This window comes from Rhinoraja longicauda, chromosome 16 (assembly GCF_053455715.1).
Source record: "Rhinoraja longicauda isolate Sanriku21f chromosome 16, sRhiLon1.1, whole genome shotgun sequence".
In the NCBI taxonomy this organism is placed as follows: Eukaryota; Metazoa; Chordata; class Chondrichthyes; order Rajiformes; family Arhynchobatidae; genus Rhinoraja; species Rhinoraja longicauda.
The window spans coordinates 41,606,645-41,628,027 of record NC_135968.1 but is presented as its reverse complement, the minus strand read 5'-3'; the positions used below and the strand labels follow the sequence as shown (position 1 = coordinate 41,628,027).

At 40.5% G+C, this 21,383-nt stretch overlaps 1 protein-coding gene across 1 annotated transcript in view; it reads right to left on the bottom strand.

Annotated features, from left to right (window-relative positions):
* adgra1b (adhesion G protein-coupled receptor A1b) overlaps nucleotides 1-20,250 on the bottom strand; it is a 565,267-nt gene extending 545,017 nt beyond the window's left edge. The window contains exon 1 of the mRNA XM_078413700.1: nucleotides 19,535-20,250. Within this exon, the coding sequence (XP_078269826.1) occupies nucleotides 19,535-19,752 (218 nt within the window). The 5' untranslated portion in view covers nucleotides 19,753-20,250. The remainder of the gene's footprint in view (nucleotides 1-19,534) is intronic.
* Nucleotides 20,251-21,383: the final 1,133 nt, after the last annotated feature.

Here is a 21,383-nt window from a genome sequence, read left to right as displayed (position 1 = left end):
TCTCTCCTGCATGACGATCAAATCCCCCTTGCTTCTTTTTTCATTATATTGTACAAAAGGGTGGTATACAGTAGCTAACTAGCATGCACGCATGTCTTTCAGATATGGGAGGAAACCAGAGCATCTGGAGAAGACCAGCAAATTCAATACATGCTGCACCTCAGGCTAGAATACAGTGTTGGGCAGAGCCATAGTGGTGGGTGACTCCATTGTCCGAGTTGCGGACAGGAGATTCTGTGGCAGCAGGCGAGACTTGAGGATGGTCAGTTGCCTCCCTGGTGCCCGGGTTCAAGATGTCTCGGACCGACTTCAGAACATCCTTGAGAGGGAAGATGAGCAGCCGGAAGTAGTTGTGCATGTGGGCACAAACGACGTTGGGAAGAAAGGGAAGGAGGTTCTGCACCGTGAGTTTAGAGAGTGAGGAAGAAGGCTGAAAAGCAGGACTACTAGGGTGGCTATCTCTGGATTGCATCCAATACCTCGTGCTGGTGAGGGCAGAAACAGGGGGATAGGGGATCTGAATGGGTGGCTGAGGGGCTGGTGCAGGGAGCAAGGATTTAGATTTATAGACTACTGGGACCTCTTCTGGGGTAGGGGTGACCCGTATAAAAGGGACGGGTTACACCTTAACTGGAGGGGGACAGACATTCTGGCAGCCAGGTTTGCTAGTGCTACATGAGTGGGTTTAAAATAAATAGTGGGGAGGAGAGGTTGACAAATTGGAAGTATAAGGATGGAGTTAAAGGGGAAGAGAGTACAGGAAAAGTTACGAAAGACACCCGAATTAATGGGACGGAAAGTTCAAGAAGGGATAAGAGAGTAAGGTCAGGTGAAAGAGGAATCGGTGTGAGAGGGGAGGTGAATACCAAACTAAAAGTGTTATATATGAATGCACGAAGTATAAGAAATGCAGTGGATGAGCTTGAGGCTCAGTTAGAGATTGGTGTGTATGATGTTGTGGGAAATACAGAGGATCAAAGCTGGGAACTGAATATTCAGGGGTATACGTCCTATTGAAAAGACAGACAGGTGGGCAGATGAGATGGGGTAGCTCTGTTGGTAAGGAATGAAATTCAGTCCCTTGCGAGAGGTGACATAGAATCAGAAGATGTAGAGTCATTGTGGATAGAACTGAGAAATTGTTAGGGTAAAAAGACTCTAATGGGAGTCATCTGCAGGCCCCCAAAGAGTAGCCTGGAGATAGGGTGCAAGTTGCATCAAGAGTTAAAATTAACATGCAACAAAGGTAATGCTATGGTCGTTACGGGTGATTTCAACATGCAGGTGGACTGGGAAAATCAGGTTGGTACTGGACCCCAAGAAAGGGAGTTTGTAGAGTGCCTCCAAGATGGATTCTTAGAGCAGCTTGTACTGGAGCCGACCGGGGAGAAGGCAATTTTGGATATAGTGTTGTGTAATGAACCGGATTTGATAAGGGAACTCAAGGTAAAGGAACCATTAGGAGGTAGTGACCATAATCTGATGTTTTAATCTGCAAAGTGTCAGTATTGCAGTTGAACAAAGGGGACTATGGAAGCATGAGGGAGGAGCTGGCCAAAGTTGACTGGAAAGGGACTCGAGCAGGAATGACGGTGGAACAGCAATGGCAGGTATTTCGGGGAATAATCCAGAAGATGCAGGATCATTTCATTTCAAAGGGGAAGAAAGATTCTAAGGGGCGACTGTGGCTGACAAGGGAAGTCAAAGACAGTGTAAAAATAAAAGAGAAGACGTATAATAGCAAAGATGAGTGGGAAGCCAGAGAATTGGGAAACTTTTAAAGAACAACAGAAGGTAACTAAAATGGCAATACGGGGAGAAAAGATGAAGTACGAAGATAAGCTGGCCATGAATATAAAGGACGATAGTAAAAGCTTCTTTAGGTATGTGAAGAGGATAAAAATTGTTAAAACAAATGTGGGTCCCTTGAAGACACAAAAAGGTGAATTTATTATGGGGAACAAGGAAATGGCAAACGAGATGAACAGGCACTTTGGATCTGTCTTCACTAAGGAAGACACAAACAATCTCCCAGATGTACTAGGGTGGGGTCGATTATCAAAGATGTAATAGCGGCGCATTTGGATAGCAGTAACAGGATCAGTCCAAGTCAGCATGGATTTATGAAGGGGAAATCATGCTTGACGAATCTTCTGGAATTTTTTGAGGATGTAACAAGTAAAATGGACAAGGGAGAGCCAATGGATGTAGTGTTCCTGGACTTTCAGAAGCCTTTGATAAGGTCTAACATAGATTAGTGGGCAAAATTAGAGCACATGGTATTGGGGGAAGGGTATTGGCATGGATAGAAAATTAGTTGGCAGACAGGAGACAAAGAATTAACGGGTCCCTTTCAGAATGGCAGGCAGTGATTAGTGGGGTGTCGCAAGGCTCGGTGCTGGGCCCACAGCTATTTACAATATACATTAATGATTTAGATGAAGGAATTAAAAATAACATTAGGAAATTTGCAGTTGACACAAAGCTGGGTGGAAGTGTGAACTGTGAAGAGGATGCTATGAGGATGCAGGGAGATTTGGACAGGTAGGGTGAATGGGCAGATGCAAGGCAGATGCAGTATAATGTGGAAAAATGTGAGATTATCAACTTTGATGGCAAGAATGGGAAGGCAGATTATTATCTGCAATGGTGTCAGGTTGGGAAAAGGAGAAACATAAGGAGACCTGGGTGGCCTTGTATCACAAAATGCTGGAGTAACTCAGCAGGTCAGGCAGCATCTCTGGAGAGAAGGAATGGGTGACGTTTCGGGTCGAGTCCCTTCATCAGACTGATGTCAGGGGGGGACGGGACAAAGAAAGGACATAGGTGGAGACAGGAAGACAGTGGGAGAACTGGGAAGGGGGAGGGGAAGAGAGGGACAGAGGAGCTATCTAAAGTTAGAGAAGTCAATGTTCATACCGCTGGGCTGTAAGCTGCCCAAGCGAAATATGAGGTGCTGTTCCTCCAATTTGCGGTGGGCCTCACTATGACACTGGAGGAGGCCCATGACAGAAAGGTCAGACTGGGAGTGGGAGGGGGAGTTTAAGTGCTCAGCCACTAGGAGATCAGGTTGTCTTTGTACATCAGTCACTGAAAGTAAGCATGCAAGTACAACAGGCAGTGAAGAAAGCTAATGGCATGTTGGCCTTCATAACAAGAGGAGTTGAGTATAAGAGCAAAGAGGTCCTTCTGCAGGTGTACAGGGCCCTGGTGAGACCACACCTGGCGTATTGTGTGCAGTTTTAGTCTCCTAATTGGAGGAAGAACATTCTTGCTATTGAGTGAGTGCAGCTTAGGTTCACCAGGTTAATTCCCGGGATGGCGGGAATGTCCTATGATGAAAGAATGGAACGACTGGGCTTGTATTCACTGGAATTTAGAAGGATGAGAGGGGATCTGAAAGAAACATATAGAATTATTAAGGGATTGAACACGCTAGATGCAGGAAACATGTTCCCGATGTTGGGGGAAACCAGAAACAGGGGGTCACACTTTATGAAATAAGGGGTAGGCCATTTAGAACTGAGATGAGGAAAAACTTTCTCACAAAGAGATTTGTAAATTTGTGGAATTCTCTGCCTCAGAAGGCAGTGGAGGCCAATTTACTGGATGCATTCAAATGAGTTAGAAGGAGCTCTTAGGGCTAGCGGAATCAAGGGGTATGGGAGAAGGCAGGAACAGGGTACTGATTGTGGATGATCAGCCATGATCACATTGAATGGCGGTGCTGGCTCGAAGAGCCGAATGGCCTACTCCTGCACCTATTGTCTATGTATCTATGTAATCCATATCCCTGAAGTTGTAAGGCAGCACCATCAACTATTGCACCACCAACCAGCACGATTCATGTATTTCTCAGGCAATTTTCATGTACAAGTACGTATGAAACTGAATAACCCTCCGGTGATTCATTGTTGCTCAAGGATGGAAATCTGCTATCCATATCCAATCTGGTCTTTATCAGACTCTAGAACCACAGCAATGTGATTGAATCTTAAAACCCACAAAAATGGCTTAGCTTGCCATTCAATTGTATCGCAATCATTATATTAAATCTGAATAAGTGCCTTCCACAGCAGCTCAAGTAGCACCTCACAAACCCCTTCTCACTGGGAATAAAGAATGGGTAACATAGAGTGATGTTAATCATAGCCAACTTTAATTGTTGTCAAATGTTTCTGACTTTTGATATCTTAATGTAAGTCCTACAAACCTTTGGAAGCATCCTTTGTTTTATCGAAATAATAGAAATTTTGAAAATTGCTTATTAGAAATAAAAGTATTCTTAAAATTAGGTATTCAAGATAGTAAGTAAAGAAAGAGCTAAACTGCTTTCCTCTCTTTAAGGTGCACAAAAGATGGTTATTTTCTCTGCCTATTTAAAGGTAATGATTTGATTTGAACCACCCTTAAGATCTATGCACATCTTGCCCATTTTTTCCTAACATCAGAACTTAAGAACATTAAACATTTGACGCATTTGCTCTAAAAATTGGCCTAGACTTAATGTGCAGAATGGCCTTCATCTATGTTGTAAAAGAAATATGAAACTGAATATTAAAAATGTTCCAACTCTGCTATGTACACGGTGGCGCAACGGTAGAGTTGCTGCTTTACAGCGAATGCAGCGCCGGAGACTCAGGTTCGATCCTGACTACGGGTGCTGTACTGTAAGGAGTTTGTACGTTCTCCCCGTGACCTGCGTGGGTTTTCTCCGAGATCTTCGGTTTCCTCCCACACTCCAAAGACGTACAGGTATGTAGGTTAATTGACTGGGTAAATGTAAAAATTGTCCCTAGTGTGTGTAGGATAGTGTTAATGTGCGGGGATCGCTGGGCGGCGCGGACTCGGTGGGCCGAAAAGGCCTGTTTCCGCGCTGTATCTGAAATATGAAAAAATAATATAAATAAATATTATAGCTGTTCTTCAACCTCAACGCTATTTTCAAGTGAAGTCAGTTCATTGTTATGTGCACAAGCACAGTGAAGTTGAGGTACAATGAAATATCTTATTTGCAACAGCATCCCTGGCATGTAGATTCAGATAAACACAGATAAAACAAATTATATACAAATTATACATAAATTATGCATAAAATTTATGAAAGAAAATTGTGCCAAAGAAAGGACATTAGTGCAAAACATAATTAGAAAACATATAAACATCTGAACATATGAATTAGAAGCAAGAGTAGATCACTCACCCCCTATTTTCTATTCCATCATTTATTAAGATCATGGCTGATCTGATTGTAACTTCAATTTCACATTGCCATTTACTCAAGGTAAACTTTTAACCCCTTACTGATCAATAATACCTTAAAAATATCCAAGGACTCTATACTACCATCCGAAGAGGAAAAGGGTACCAACGATTCATGAGAGAAAAAGAATCACCTCATCTGCCTGAAATAGGCAACATGTAAGCAGCCATTAGATTATTTCCAGCTGTTCTAAAGTTTACACAATGGGCCAGAATCGGAGTCTCTTGACAGCAAGAGCATTCCTTAAAGGGTAAAATTTATAAAGTGACTTTTTTGGTTATAATTAAGTACCATGTAGTCTTCAGGCTTTAGAGATACAGTGCAGAAACAGGCCCTTCGGCCCACCAAATCCGGACCAACCAGCAATCACCCCATACACTAACCAACACACTAGGGATATTTTTACAACTTAACAAAGCCAATTAACCTACAAATCTGAAGAAGGGTCTCAACCCGAAACGTCACCCATTCCTTCTCTCCAGATATGCTGCCTGTCCCGCTGAGTTACTCCCGCATTTTGGGTCTAACCTACAAAATTACGTCTTTGGAGTGTGGAAAGAGCACCTGGATAAAATCCACATGGTCACAGAGAGAACGTACAAACTTCGTACACACAGCACCCATAATCAGGGTCGAACCCAGGGCTCTGGCACTGTAAAGCTAGTCATGGCAACATAGTGTGATCAGACGCATTATAACACAATAAAAATGCACCAATATAGCAGCATAAATGGCATGAGCAAATGCCATGTGCATTGCCTGACTGCACTCAGCTCTTTGTACAATAAACTTCAGATCCCAAAAGTAGCTCAACGTATATTAAACTATTATATATGTATTGAAATCAATTGGTCACTTCTATTTATAGCTCAAGCATATACATGTTCTCATTAGGCCTTAGTGTTGAAGGGATTTACTATAAACAACAATGTCATTCTACCTGCAGGCATGTCAGCAGATTTACAAGAAATTTTATGGCAACTATAAGAACTGTATTTAGTAGCAAGGCCCAAAGTTACTGCAACAAATTGCTGACAAAGCCAAAATTTATGAAAGAATAATCACACTTGAAGTGTTAAATAAACATATCAGGATAACGTTTGCTTTGACATAATTTTCACACATTACCCTTCCATATCTGCAGTTTCCCCCCTGACTCTCAGTCTGAAGAAGGGTCTTGACCCGAAATGTCACCAATTCCTTCCCTCCAGAGATGCTGCCAGTCCTGCTGAGGTACTCCAGCATTACATTTGTGACAGTGATATCCGATGTGTGGGATATGCCAGACCATTCCACACATGGTGAATGACTGCTCACTGAGGCTTTTCCCTGGTGGCATCAAGGCTATCCACCCAGCAACTGATGCTGCCCTGGCCTGGAAGTCTACCCTTGACCTACAACTTTAGGCTGTGCATGTCAGACACAAGAAGAAGAAGAAAGACTCCAGCATTTTGTGTCGAGTATCAGGATACATCTGTCCATCTTGTGAAGTTGGGGGCCATGCACAGATAATTGACAAGCAAGGATTGGAAATTAAGCAGACATCCATACCTTGGATGTCTGCTTAATTTGGACCCTTGTCGTGGTGAATGAATTTATCCATATTAATGTGCTTTTGCACATCTGTTGGAGGGCTTATTTTACAATGAAGACATTTACTGTCTGAAATAGGAATACTAACTGATTATCCTTTTTGCTGGAGATTCCATGGATGTAATGTTGACCAATAAGGAATATGAAATGAGCATCAAGAACTTCAGGACACAGAGATTTAAAATATCCCAAATGTGTTTGGAGTTTCAAAGTGTTTCAATGAGAACTTTAGCAGGAGCAAACATTTCAAGAAAGCTCCATAGACATAGGTCATAAATCTGATATTACTGGTATCCATGCTAATTTTTCCAGAATTTACATAACTTTATCATCAAAGTTACAGTGTATTTGTGTTTCTTCTTTCTCACCTGTATTCTTGAAAGCATAATTTTTGATTACCCAAATTGAATTTATAAAAAAACAAAATTTCTTGGGAACTTCTTTTTTTCTGCAGAATGCAAGATGCTTTCCAAAACTTGTGTATTCTTAATCATAAAGTGATGACTGTAGACATGGGTGCATTTGTATAGAAATATCTGAGGAAATATACCCCTAGAAGCACTGAATCAACAAGGAGAGCAATGACAGAATTGCACCTTGGTCTGGAAACTGAACTGCAGAAAACGTAGATCACAAAAATAACTCTCTCAGCAACAGTCCTGTTTACTGATACCCTGAAACTAAATAATGCAGTCTCCTTCCTAGTTGCCAAAAGAAGACTCGAATGAGAAATTACTCTACACTGGGTCAATTTGGAAAAACGCACAGAAATCCCAGAAATCAATGCTTCTTGAATGGAATTTAAATAGCAATAGCAATGGCAAATGAATGGAACTATACTATTTCCACAGGATAGAACTTTACAATGATTGTTCTCAGTGAAACTTGTTTGGCAATAGAATCCTCGGATTTAACTCTTTTGCCAACGACAAGGGGCAGACCTATCAATGTGGAGATAATTAATGATGATTAACAGACCATGTATGTCAATACCAACTCTGTGGGGAGCAACTATGGTATACTCATTTTTGGATAATCTTCCTTTGCCATACTATTTGAAGCAGAAAGCAAACTACAAGGAAGCCGTTCAGAGTTAAACTTGTTCCAGATGTTTCTTCTCATACCAAATGCAGCATGTCAACAGGCAAGCTCTCACTTTCTATAAACTGAAACATCTCCAAGAGCAAAATAATCTGGAATAACAGGCCGTGGAATAAATGAAAAATCTGTTCAACTATGAGTTAGACATAGCACAGATTGTCACTCCAAGCTCTTGATCTCTTTGCCTGATGGACAATTAACATTGTCACATATTGTATTTTCAGACTATAACCTTGTATCCAATTTATTAAATGGAAGATTGAATAGAAGCAAGAGCAAATCAATTATAGATTTAAATTATAGATTTAGTCGATATATAATGACTGTTTCAGAAATATGATGTCTCATTTTTTAGATGATGGGACTATATTCTTTTTGCTCGCTGCTTACTGTGACAAATATCAAAATAATAATTCCGGCACTCTGAGTTCAAATGTTAAATCAAGAAAACAATTCTTTTGGCATAACTACAAAATTAAGAAGTTTTCTGTTGCAAAACTGGAAGTAACTGCTCATAATTCCACTAGTAAGTAAATATTGTGATATTGGAATATACCAACAGGTTTGGTTTTGCATGCAATCTGTGCCAAATTAGTTGAAATTACACTACACAATTCTACAATTGTTATAAACATTCCAGGCTTGAGGATTCTAAAGGTACACAAATAAGTTTTCCAATTCCAGATCAAGATCCAGTGACCCCTGCTGGAAAATATATAAATGTTAAAGACAGGACTGGTCTTATTGTGATGTCTTTCAAAATAGAAAGTGATGCTGACATTTACTACTTGGGTTCATATGCCAATGTCAAGCAATTCCCTGCATTCATATTGTCATGTAATTATGCCAACTTGAATGAACATTCCTGTTGAGTTGTGTTGGGGGAACTAGAGGACTAAGCCAAATGATAGAAGCTCACCAATTTTTTTAAAGATGAAGGGCATAGACAGAGTAGACATTAAGAGCCTTTATCCCAGGGTGGAATGTCAAAGATTAGAGGGCATCACCTTATGCTGGGAGGGGTAAAATTTAAGAGAGATATGTGTGGCAAGTCTTTCTCTGCACGGAGCATGATGGGTGCCTGTAACAGGCGGCCATTGGTGGTGGCGGAGGCAGATACAATAGTGTCTCTAATGAGACCTTTAGACATGCGGGAAACAGAGGAAAATGGATCATGATTAGTTTAACTTGGCAACATGCTTGATGCGGCCATTGTCCTGTGCTGTATAGTTCTACGCTTCATGTTAAAGAAGAGATAATTGAAAAATAAAATTAATTCTTCTCAAATAGAGTCAAGAAATATGCTAGTTGTTGAAAAGTTCACATTCAGAAAAAAATCTCATCACCTCGCGAGATAAGCAAAAAAGCAAACCTATGCCATTATTGGTGCAAATTTAAACTTATGACACTTTTTTAAGGTACAAACCTAATGCGAGATATTTGACTTTGGCAGTCATTCAGAAGCAGAACCCAGTGAATAATTCTGTGTTATTATTTTAATCTTTAAAAATATATTACAACCATGAATAAACTCCCTTTTTAAAAATAAGTATAACTTTCAATAATGTCAGTACAACATCTGAATTCAATAATGCCAAAAAAAATTGTTTATTGCTCATGGAATTTTTCCAGTTGTCTAAAACATCCCATGGTAACTGCATGCCTACTCACTAGCATGTCAAGTTGTCTATCAGAGATCCAAAATATAACTTTTGCCAATTGGTGTTTTTAACCATTGCAACAGTCGCTTCTTGCTCATTGAAGTCGCAAATCCATTACTCTTTTTTTCTCTAATGTTTCAGTGTGCAGCCCCGTTAAAGGAAAAGGTGACCCATTACACGTATGTTTCTGTTACATGGATTTTGACAAAGAGTTGCCCTTCATTGGTCTGCTCTATTCTACTACCGCGAGTAGAACTGTCAGTATTTGACAAATGGACAATATGAGGCCTTCGGCTGAAGTGATGGAATATTCACTTTATTTTATTTTAGTAAACTGCATTCATCACCTGGCTCAGTGTTGAAGATCATTTTCCTATTATTGCCTTTGTACATTTTTCAATTTATTGATTTTATTCAGTCATTATTAGACTAATTAAGTTATATTTTGGTCGCAGCAGGTAAAGAAGCGTTTTCAACACATCAATATAAGAGGGGTGAACTCTCCCAAGAAATTATGGCCATTCACTGTAGTATATGGCTAACAGAATCAAGGGATATGGGGAGAAAGCAAGAACGAGGTACTGATTTAGGATGATCAACCATAATCATATTGAATGGTGGTGCTGGCTCAAAAGCTAGTGGAATCAAGGGATATGGGGAGAAAGCAGGCACAGGTTACTGATTGTAGATGATCAGCCATGATCACAATGAATGGTGGTGCTGGCTCGAAGGGCCAAATGGCCTCCTCCTGCACCTATTTTCTATGTTTCCATGTTTCTATGAAGGGCCAAATGGCCTACTCTTGCACCTAAGTTCTATGTTTCTATGTTTCTATAAATCTAATGACGCAAATTCTAAATGGAATTGGAAAATTATACAAATTAAAGTACATTGAGAATTTTATACTCAGCATTCGCATTCTGCACCGGATTTTGTAATTTGCAAAAACAATCATCATTTCTGAAAATAACATTTTATATGTCATTATTTTTGCTTATATTCTTTCAGAATGAATAATATTCATTTTTTAAACTGCAATGAATAATTAATGAAAAGCACACACAATACATGCCCGTGAGTTCATGAATGGAGCTCAGCTTTTCTCAAATTCACAATATGTGCAAGTGAAAACATAACAATACTCTATTATTATAAAGTGGACTTGCACATTAATTTGTTCTCATCTCAGATGACTTTCTACTCTAATATCTCTCTATTCAATGCTTTCATTTACTTTAAAATAAACTAATAGCATAACTTCATAAATAACAGATCCTACTGACAAATTCCAGAGTGAGGCCTAGTTCTATTTCAGATTTTCATGGATTTTGGAATATCTATATACTAAAACTCGTTTTTTTGTTTGTTTGTTCCTTAACTAGTGCCAAACGGTACACGATAGCGCGATAATTCTAGGCCCACCTTACTCACCGTCGTCCCTTTGGTGCGAATGGAAGAAGTTTCATTGCAATCGGTGTTATATTTTTAAAGTTATTCACATTTTAAAGTTTAAATCTATCTCCTAGGGAGGGAGGGGGTTGGAGGGAGGGGGGTTGAGGGGGATGGAGTGGGGGGGAGGGAAAGGGGGGAGGGGGTGGAGGGGGAGGGGAGGAGGGAGGAGGGGGAGGTTTGGGAGAGGGGAGAGGGGAGTGGGGGAAGGGGAGGTGTGGGAGAGGGGAGAGGGGAGTGGGGGGAAGGGGGGAAGAGAGGGTGCTGCACCAATGCAGGAGAGGTTTGGGCCCAACAGGTCCACTTGGTCTAGTAAATACATAACATTCAGCAGAGGTTGGCGAGTCTGGGTTTGGTTGAGCAGGGTAAAGGGTCTTTCAGGCCAACTCAGATACATAGACTTGCATTCTGTAAATAAACAAAGTGGCATGACTTATAACTAAACCCTGTGTGCCACTCAGCTTAATGCCATCTGAAATGTTCTAGTACAAGTCCAAAGTTTATTTAACTGAGTACCAAGTGTTATTTATTCAGAAATAAACAGCATTGGCTAATCGTGGACTGCTGGATTTTGGACATCCAAAGTAATACTGTCATTCCCTATAGAAAATTATAAACCATGCATATATCATCATAATTGTAATTGCTACACATATATTGTGAAGTATAATGACTGAACTTAGCTGGTCACGCTTTTAAGTCATAAAAATGTTCAAGTATTGTATTCTAGTTTATTATTCCTGCAGACTTACTTTATCGGCCAGATCAGACATAGATTCAACTGGAGGTTTCACAGAGAAGCATCTTTGCCAATGGACGGCACGTCCTCATTTGATATTTGTAGCACAATTTCATACAAATTGAAATAAGGTCTCTTGCTTGAAAATATGTGCAAATAAGTGATTTATTTATCTTTAGTTAACCTTAATATTTCAATTAATTTCTAGCATTTATATGTTTTAAATGTAATTTATATTTCTAATGTGTTGATTATTTTGTTACTTAAATCATTTCCAAACTATTTTTAATGTGGCTGATTTGCGGAACTGTAGCAGTCCGACTGTAAAGACCTGCCTTCAGAATCCACCTGAATCCATCTGGTCACGGCTTGCAGAGAGTTCCATCTCATGGGATGGCTGCTCTAGTGAGGCCACAAAGATGATTGCAACTAGAGGACAATTAAAAATGTGTGACCAATGTAAAAGATAACAAGAGGACTGGCCTTTGAATAAGCATGGCCCAGCCCAATACATCTTTCCTTCTGGAATGAAGGTGCAGAGTATAACTGGCAGAATATAATCGTCAGTGTGGGCAATCTGCGGCACGGTGGCGCAGTGGTAGAGTTGCTGCCTTACAGCGAATGCAGCACCGAAGACTCAGGTTTGATCCTGATTACGGGCGCCGTCTGTACGGAGTTTGTACGTTCTCCCCGTGACCTGCGTGGGTTTTCTCTGAAATCTTCGGTTTCCTCCCACACTCCAAAGACGTACAGGTATGTAGGTTAATTGGCTGGGCAAATGTAAAAATTGTCCCTAGTGTGTGTTGGATAGTGTTAGTGTGCGGGGATCACTGGGTGGCGCGGACCCGGTGGGCCGAAGGGCCTGTTTCTGCGCTGTATCTCTAAATCTAAAAAAGAAAAATCTAAAATAACGTTTTCATTACATCATTTTCACCTTTGTGATTTTCAGTTATTTCAAAATCTTAATAATCATATCATATCATATCATATATATACAGCCGGAAACAGGCCTTTTCGGCCCTCCAAGTCCGTGCCGCCCAGCGATCCCCGTACATTAACACTATCCTACACCCACTAGGGACAATTTTTACATTTACCCAGCCAATTAACCTACATGATCTGGGAAAATTAAAACAATAAATCACTGTAATTATTGCTGATTTGATTTTTCTAGTGTTGCTTGACTGTGCACTCAAATAAGAAGCCTAACTTAAAAATTGGCTCCACAATGCTTTGATTGTAGTATTGGAAATAGTGATAGTCCTTAATTTTCTACCTCTATAGTTACATGATAGACCATTCAGTATTCCAATTAAGAGTTTCAACTAAATAGTTCTGGAGGTTTTTATATCAACCTTAACAAGAAATTTATGAACTGTCACATAATTTGTAGAGCATATATATTACCAATAAAAAATAAATATCCAAGACAATAAAGAAATTGTTCGTGACTAGAAAAACAGGCATTAAAGTGATAAAGCCACTATATGAGTGAGAACTTGCCAAAGTCTGCCATGTTTAATATAACAGCAAGGTAGACACAAAATGCTGGAGTAACTCAGGGGGTCAGGCAGCATCTCGGGAGAGTAGGAATGGGTGACGTTTCGAGTCGAGACCCTTCTTCAGACTGATGTCAGGGGAGGGGGCAGGACAAAGATAGGATGTAGTCGGAAACAGGAAGACTAGTGGGAGAACTGGGAAGGGGGAGGGGAAAGAGAGGGGAAGCAGTAATATCTCACAGCAATGTCCCAGAACTTATATTGAATAAAGGATTAACTGCACAAAAACTTCCTCAAATATACCACAAATAACAAATACCTAACATACAATTTAAAAAAATCAATAGAATAAAACAAATGGTTCTTCTAATTTCCATTCTCTAATAACTACAACTCCAAACAAGTGGTAGCAACATATAATTTTGCAGTAATAAAATAATTATATATTTAATTGGTCAGAAAATAGTAAAGTAGTGAATCAAAATAAATATGCTATAATGTTTTTTTAATATTACTTCATCATATAATTGTGCTCAATTCCAAATTGATTGACAATAGCACATAGAAAGGTCAAAGAGTGGTATGAGTGGAAACAGGAAAATATCTTAGCCATGCAATATGAGATACTCCTCCAAGATTAGGACTGGACAAAAGTGTGGTACAAGTCCAATGAAAATTCAGAGGCATGGATCTGGGTTTTAAGGTCAAATGAGCCGAGTGTGGGTGAAGTTAGCTGATGTTACAGGGGTGAAAATAGAATTCACAGTGACAGCATGGATACTTGTTTTCTCTACTTTTCTCAAGTGAAACACAACAACAAGGATGCAAAACAGTAGAGATCATTGTGCCTCCATCTATACTAATGGAGGCTTTGCAAAGTCAACTAATCTCCCAGTGGCTGGTTCAAACCATGTCCTTCACTGTCATGTCCACTTGATGCCCTTTCTGAAACCAAAATTACCAAATAATTAACTTTAACTTTCAAATTAACTGTTTAATATCATGAAGTACATATGCAGAATATATAATCATGTTACCAAATGATTTATCAGTCAACAGATATTATTTTATTTTTGCAATTATACCCTTTACATTTCTTTATTTTTATGTATATATTATATGGCTCTCAAATTTAAAAGTGATGAACAATCATAAATATTATTTTCTCCCAGTTCACTTTTGTAAAACTATTTAAATGAATAACATGATTTTTTGTGTTATATTGTCATACTAGATATGTTCCTCCATCTTTGATGCACCTAATATTAGGTAGCCCAAACAGATAACTTTTGCAAATTAGTAATTTAGTATTTCTGGTTTCAACACATTTTTTTCAATCATCTTAAAGAATGGTTGGCACCATTTAAGCTGAAATTGATCATATCCATTTTAATAAATTCATCTTTTCAACACTAACAATTTAACAGATTGTAATAAGAATTATCTGCAAGGATTATTAATGTCTACTTCTCCCTACACCATAAACTGTTCAATTCTTATTACCTGCTATTCTGAGATAAAGTTTTCATCCTTGGTTTTAATCGCTGCACTATTGGTGACTATATCTTCAACTTTCATGGCCCTTCACTGTCTAGGAGTTTAGCACTCATTTACTGGATTTTTCACTCTTTATGATTTGGCTTTGCAAAAGTTATTAAATGTATTATTTTGTAAGGTACCACCTGGAGAGCAAATTCTGTATACTGGATGCAATGTTTTCTTGCATACACGTACAAATAGATTGGAGCAAGTGAGGAAGAACACATAGAGGAAGCAAAAATGTTGGATCTAAAAATTAAGTCTTGAATTTGGTATAGAAAGATGAGCAACAGTGTGGCCTGAGTCTGCAAAGGAAACTAAACAAAAGTCATAAAGCACTGTCCATACTGGTCATTCATGACACACGCAACAGCAATTATAACAAATCACAGCTAATATGATAACAAGTATTATTGCCTTTAAGTAAAGGAAGTGTTAAAGTAGCCTAATTTGCAGATAAATTATGTAAACAGTCTCACTATATAGAACAGTAGATGCTTTGGTGTGAGTTAGACAACAAATGTTCGGTCAGTTGACCACAAACAGTGAACGTAGTGTCTGAGTCATCCAGTCAAGCTCAAAGTTATAAAGCTAAAGTCCATCACAAGTTATGTTTTTCATGGTTAATGTAAGTACTATTTTATCCTTTGCAAGACGTATCCTATGATATTAATTTCCAAATTTATTTCAAGGGTTATTTGTTGTTGATGATAATGTTCTTACAAGTTCTGAATAGTTTTTTGTGGTTTGTTCAACTACATGGAAAGATCACGATTTTGAAAGATCACGGTAAGAAGAATCTTAACAAAATATCTATCACCACCTGCAATCAGATTAAATGGAAATTAATCTTATACAGCAATCTTGATGTCAGTGTTCAGCATGAAGGATCACAGAACAGGTAAAGAGCCTTGTGGAGTTGTAAGATTTGTTTCTTCTGTAAATTGGGAATAGTACAACATCTCTCATTAAAGAGCACAAAAACAAAAGTCTGTTGCAGGTAGCTAAAAGAGACATTTGGGTATCACATAATTATTCTCAAATAGAATTGCTCTCAGTACAATAGGCAGGACCAGGCCATGCTTCAATATGTAAAAATAGTAGAAATATGTTCCAAAATCTGAAAGTATTACAGAACAAGGTATAAGAAAATAACTGCAGATGCTGGTACAAATCGATTTATTCACAAAATGCTGGAGTAACTCAGCAGGTCAGGCAGCATCTCGAGAGAGAGGGAATGGGTGACGTTTCGGGTCGAGACCCTTCTTCAGACAAGGTATAATTGAATGCAAGAGTACAAGCAACATGATAATATCTTGATCAAAGTCCTTGTTATCTTGCATCAGAAATAAATCTTGTGACTAATTATCAAGCAACATTAGTGGAAGCCTGGTATTCAGCCACCAGCTCATCCTCTTAGTGTTATTGCAGATGGAGAGGCAAGAAGGGGTTTATTGAAGATGTAAACATCTAAAAATTAAATGCAAAATGTAAAACAGTTCCACTTTTGTATTAAAAACATCTGTTAAATACATTCAGATTATGCCTGAATTTACTAGATTATTCAAAATGACCCAACAAATTTTAATGGTGCAGGAGATCTGATTTTAGGCTTTTTGATTTGCCTTTTAAATATAAGCAACCATCATTATGGTATCTTCACTCAATTTCAGCCTTCACTTTTTGACTTTATGAATGAACAAAAGCCTCTTGATTTTAGTCATCCAGCATGAAACCTTTTCAAGACCAATTCATTTCATGGGAGCAGAGTCTAATAAATGGATAAGGAGCCAATGGGTGCATGAGAGCCATGCTCTGTGCAGGGACATCTTTGCCTTCATATTGACTGAGTATAGGGTATATGTATAACCTTCTACCAGAGTCAACTGCCTGGAGCCTCAAGGCTGCAAACTCTATGAATCGGAAGAAAAATGGCAAAGAGATTGGGAGCAACAAAGAAAACGAACATCAGAAAAAAGACTACGGATGGCTAACGATTTGGATCAGAACCCTTCTTCAGACCAAAGAAGGTCTGAAGAACCTTCAGTCAGTCTGAAGAAGGGTTCTAACCTGAAATGTCACCCATTCTTTTTCTCCAGAGATACTGAGTTACTCCAGCACTTTGTGTTTATCTTCGGTATAAACCAGTAGCTGCGGTTCCTTCCTACACAAACGAGAGAGTACGCCATCCTGGACTTGAATGGCTGCTGGACCTTTCCCCCTGAGGTCAGGTCTTGCCCTCCACTTACTTTACCAACTGTAGGGGGCTGGATGGGCTGCCCAATGACAGCCATCCAGCCAGGAGGAATAGGCAACTCGTTATGATCTAGCCTGAGGCCATACTCCGCAATATTCAGACCATCTTTTAAAAGTTTTGATATGACTCTCCTAATCATTGACATTTAAAAGTGATTCAAGTAGATTTAAATGACATAGAATTTGAAAAGTTAAGAAAAAAAAATCTGAATTAAGAACTCTTTAAAACAAGTAAGTAAAATAAAGTCAAATGTAAAGCATTTATCTGCACGTACTTTTTTCCACAAGGTTCATGACTATTCAAATGAATGGGATTGCTTTCTCTGTGGCATCCTTCCCTGGCACACCACTGATGGTTGATTGCAAAGTGTACCTGAACTCTCTGCTCATCATATCACTGTTGTATTGCTGGTTCGAGGGGAACTCCAGGAATGGAGCAGACTTCAGGTCCCTCAGGTCGGCCGACTTGGGGCTACTCACTATCCCGCGGTCTAGGTTTAAGCTCAGGGGTGACCGCGCTTTTGCGGTTGCAGCTCCGAGACTGTGGAACAGCATTCCTCTCCCCAACGGAACTGCCCCCTCCATCGACTCCTTTAAGTCCAGGCTCAAAACCTATTTCTACTCCCTAGCGTTTGAGGTCCTCTGAGGGGGCGCTGTGAACTGTTTATGTATGTGCTGTTATGTTTGTGTGCCATTGTATGTTCGTTTCTTAGTACCTGAACTGATGTACAGCGCTTTGGTCAACGTGGGTTGTTTTAAAATGTGCTATACAAATAAAATTGACTTGACTTGACTTGATTTCACACGTGATAGCATCTGACATCCAATACCTCTTGGGCTTCCATTGATCACTGTGCAAGCTTGGAAGTCCAATGTATGCTGAGGTTGTGAATGCCAAATCCCTTCAGATCTACCTGTTATCAGTCTGCATAATTTAGGCTAATAAAAAAGGCTACAGTAATAATACCATTTTGTTTTTGTACAAAGTAGCTTTACTATAAAGGTAATAATATAATGAATCATTTTGAAGGACGAAGGACTGTTGTGCAATACACTTACAAGCAGGTCATCTCACGTCTGTTTGCATTTGATAAGTAAGTAATATTGTCTACGGGGTAGAGATATTTCAAGAGTTCTCAGGTGGCTAGATCACATTTCTACCTTTGGGGAAAGTCCAACTGTCTGAAGACCACAGATCTTCAGCTAGACTGATGCAAAGCTCCTTCATTACTGACCTCAAAGTGCCAACCTGTTGTAGCTACGGCCTGTCAACTCTGTGTTCCAAAGAATCAGCACATGAATTATATAACCCTTCCATAAATGTAAAATGAAATCAATAAATGTTATTGAGCACATCCTGCTCCCACAAATATAAGTGTGCACATTGTGACTTTATTTTGAATAATGCAATCTTTCACCCTTCTGCTGTTTTGCACTCGGCGCGTTGCATTTATTGTTGTATTTATCACCGTTGTATGTATACTGTGAGCTTCACTAATATGAATCTGAACCAACTTGCAGTGCAGTAGAGGTAAACAGGCGTTAGTAATATGATATACACGATAATGCATAAATATTACAGTACAATTTTAGATTTGAAAATACCTAACAAGCGGAAACGGAAGGAAAATAATTCCTTTAATTTCTAGTTGAATGGGCTTTGTGGACGTATTAGGAGCGACGAGGGGGAGGAAGGAGTGAGGGAGAAGGGGGCGGGAGACGAATAAACGAACGATACTGGGGCAAGGTTATCACCGGGTTGGGAACAATCATTGCGCGACACATTTCTTGTTGGAGCCATTAGCATCTAATTCAGTGTAACACTCGAATGTTACATTGACAGTACACATTGACAGAACTTATTAAATGCTTTGGCCTCCCGTTCAAATCTTATCGAAACGTATAAGATTATTAAGGGGTTGGACACGTTGGAGGCAGGAAACATGTTCCCAAAGTTGGGGGAGTCCAGAACCAGGGGCCACAGTTTAAGAATAAGGGGTAGGCCATTTAGAACTGAGATGAGGAAAAACTTTTTCAGTCAGAGAGTTGTGAATCTGTGGAATTCTCTGCCTCGGAAGGCAGTGGAGGCCAATTCTCTGGATGCATTCAAGAGAGAGCTAGATAGAGCTCTTAAGGATAGCGGAGTCAGGGGGTATGGGGAGAAGGCAGGAACGGGGTACTGATTGAGAATGATCAGCCATGATCACATTGAATGGCAGTGCTGGCTCGAAGGGCCGAATGGCCTACTCCTGCACCTATTGTCTATTGTCTATTGTCAAATATCAGGTACACGCTGACAGCAAGAGATACAAGTGTCAGGGCGTCCCGCTGAAGGGTGTGAAGGTGTGCAACCTGCCTGCGGCAAGGCATGATGCATTTATGAGACAAGTGACAAGATGCCATGCTCAGCTGGAAATAAGTTTCAGGTACTCACAGCGTCACCGTTTTGCCGGGCAGGAGGCTGGGTTGCAAAGTTTCCAACAACTCCCCGCGACTGCACACCACCTTGATTCGGATAATTTGCCTGCTGGGTCCCTTGGAGCGCTCGCTGCTGCAACTACAACTATCGATGATCAAATCAGGGCAGTTTCTGTTGGCGGCTAAGATTCCAAACAATCCGGCGAATAACTGCATCAAATACAAAAATGTCATCGTGGATCAGCCGATGTCTCTAATGTCGTTTGAACGGCTCATTTCTCAACATTTCCGGGAACCAGCGGGGTCGTGACCATTCCGGCCTCTCTCTCTCTCCCTCTCTCTCTCTGACAGTCTGCAAAACTTCCCAAAGTTGACAGATCTCGCTTAATGAGGCTTTTCTTTGCCAGCAATTCTCTCCTCGCCAACTGTTGAGTCGGAGTCGCTTGCTGGCAGTGGGCTGAGGAAACGCAGCGCCGTTCACATCGCTGGTGTTTTGTTGGTCTGATGTTGTGTCACTCGGTGAGATATGAGAAATGTTGTCTGTCTGTCGCACGGTCCCCGACCAACTTCTCGCCGCTGCATTGGTCCAGAGGTTTCACGCCTCGCTTCCTTGCGCTGCTGGGCAGCCCACTTCAGTCTGAAGTCCCTAAAGGTCACGTCTTCCTTGTCTCCGGGGATGCTGCCCGACAAGGCGAGTTACCCCAGTGCCTTGTGTCCATCCTTTAAAGCTGCTTTCCTGACACGAGACATCTTACACTTCTGCCATCACTGCGGGCCTAATGACCTGTTTATTTCCTGGTGCCGAGCACCAAGACTGACTTGCCCTCTCACTCCGTGCACTGGACAACTTCACGGCGTTGCTAGCTAGCAGAGCCACAGGTCCGGGCAGCGAGCGCCTCTGCTCTGCACGCCGCTGATCCAGATGTGCTCCGGGCTCCCCATCTGCACAGCTGTCAGTGTCCTGTGTCAGGGCTGGCCGCCAGTCCGCCCCGCCGCCCAGCCCCCAAGCCCCTGCCTTAAAGTTACAGGACACCTTCCAGTCTGCTCGTTGTGGTGGTGGGGAAACAGCCGAGGCTGAAGTTTGCAACGGTTCACTGGCGCAACTCCAGTAAAGTTCATTAAGTTCCAACCTGGTTCATCAGTTAACGGGCTGGAAAAGGGCCCCTGTGCACAATAGAAAACTCTGTGTGTGTGTGTGTGTGTGTGTGTGTGTGCAAGGGGAGACATGCTGCGATTCACGTGACTGAGTGGGAAAGGATACGACCCACAATTACTGACCTATATCAGTGTTGGTACCGTTACTTTAACGACCTGACAAGTGCAATGCAGTGGGAACAGGGCCCTCCTCAAATTCCTGGAGAAAAATAAATGCATCCACATGTTTAAGCGAGCTTTAACCCCTGCCTCAAGATGCGGTCGCGATTTCTAATATTTACTGAAAATATAGATGACCTCTTTTAATTTAAAGAGAAGCCTGCTCTGCTTTACAATCTAATTAATAATTTAAATCTCGGACACCAGCCAATCTTGGACATTCTTCGCGAAGAAACTGGGAGGGTCCGGATAATAATACAATAAATATTTAGCGTGCCCGGTTACTCGAGAACTTTCGTGCATTTTAGCTCAAATGGAGGGGGCACGCAGCAAACTTAGACTTCATAAAACATGATGCTTCAAAGACCCATTAAACGTTTAATTGTACTGGTATGTTCGGTAACGCTCGTTATATATTTTTTTAACAGGCTCTTATTAACAGATTATTTGAAACCAAAGATGCAGTGTAGCCAAGGGAAACAAGTATTCTGGCACTTGCGAAACGTTTGCCAAATTCTGTCCAATGCAATCTGCAGATTAGTTCATACAGT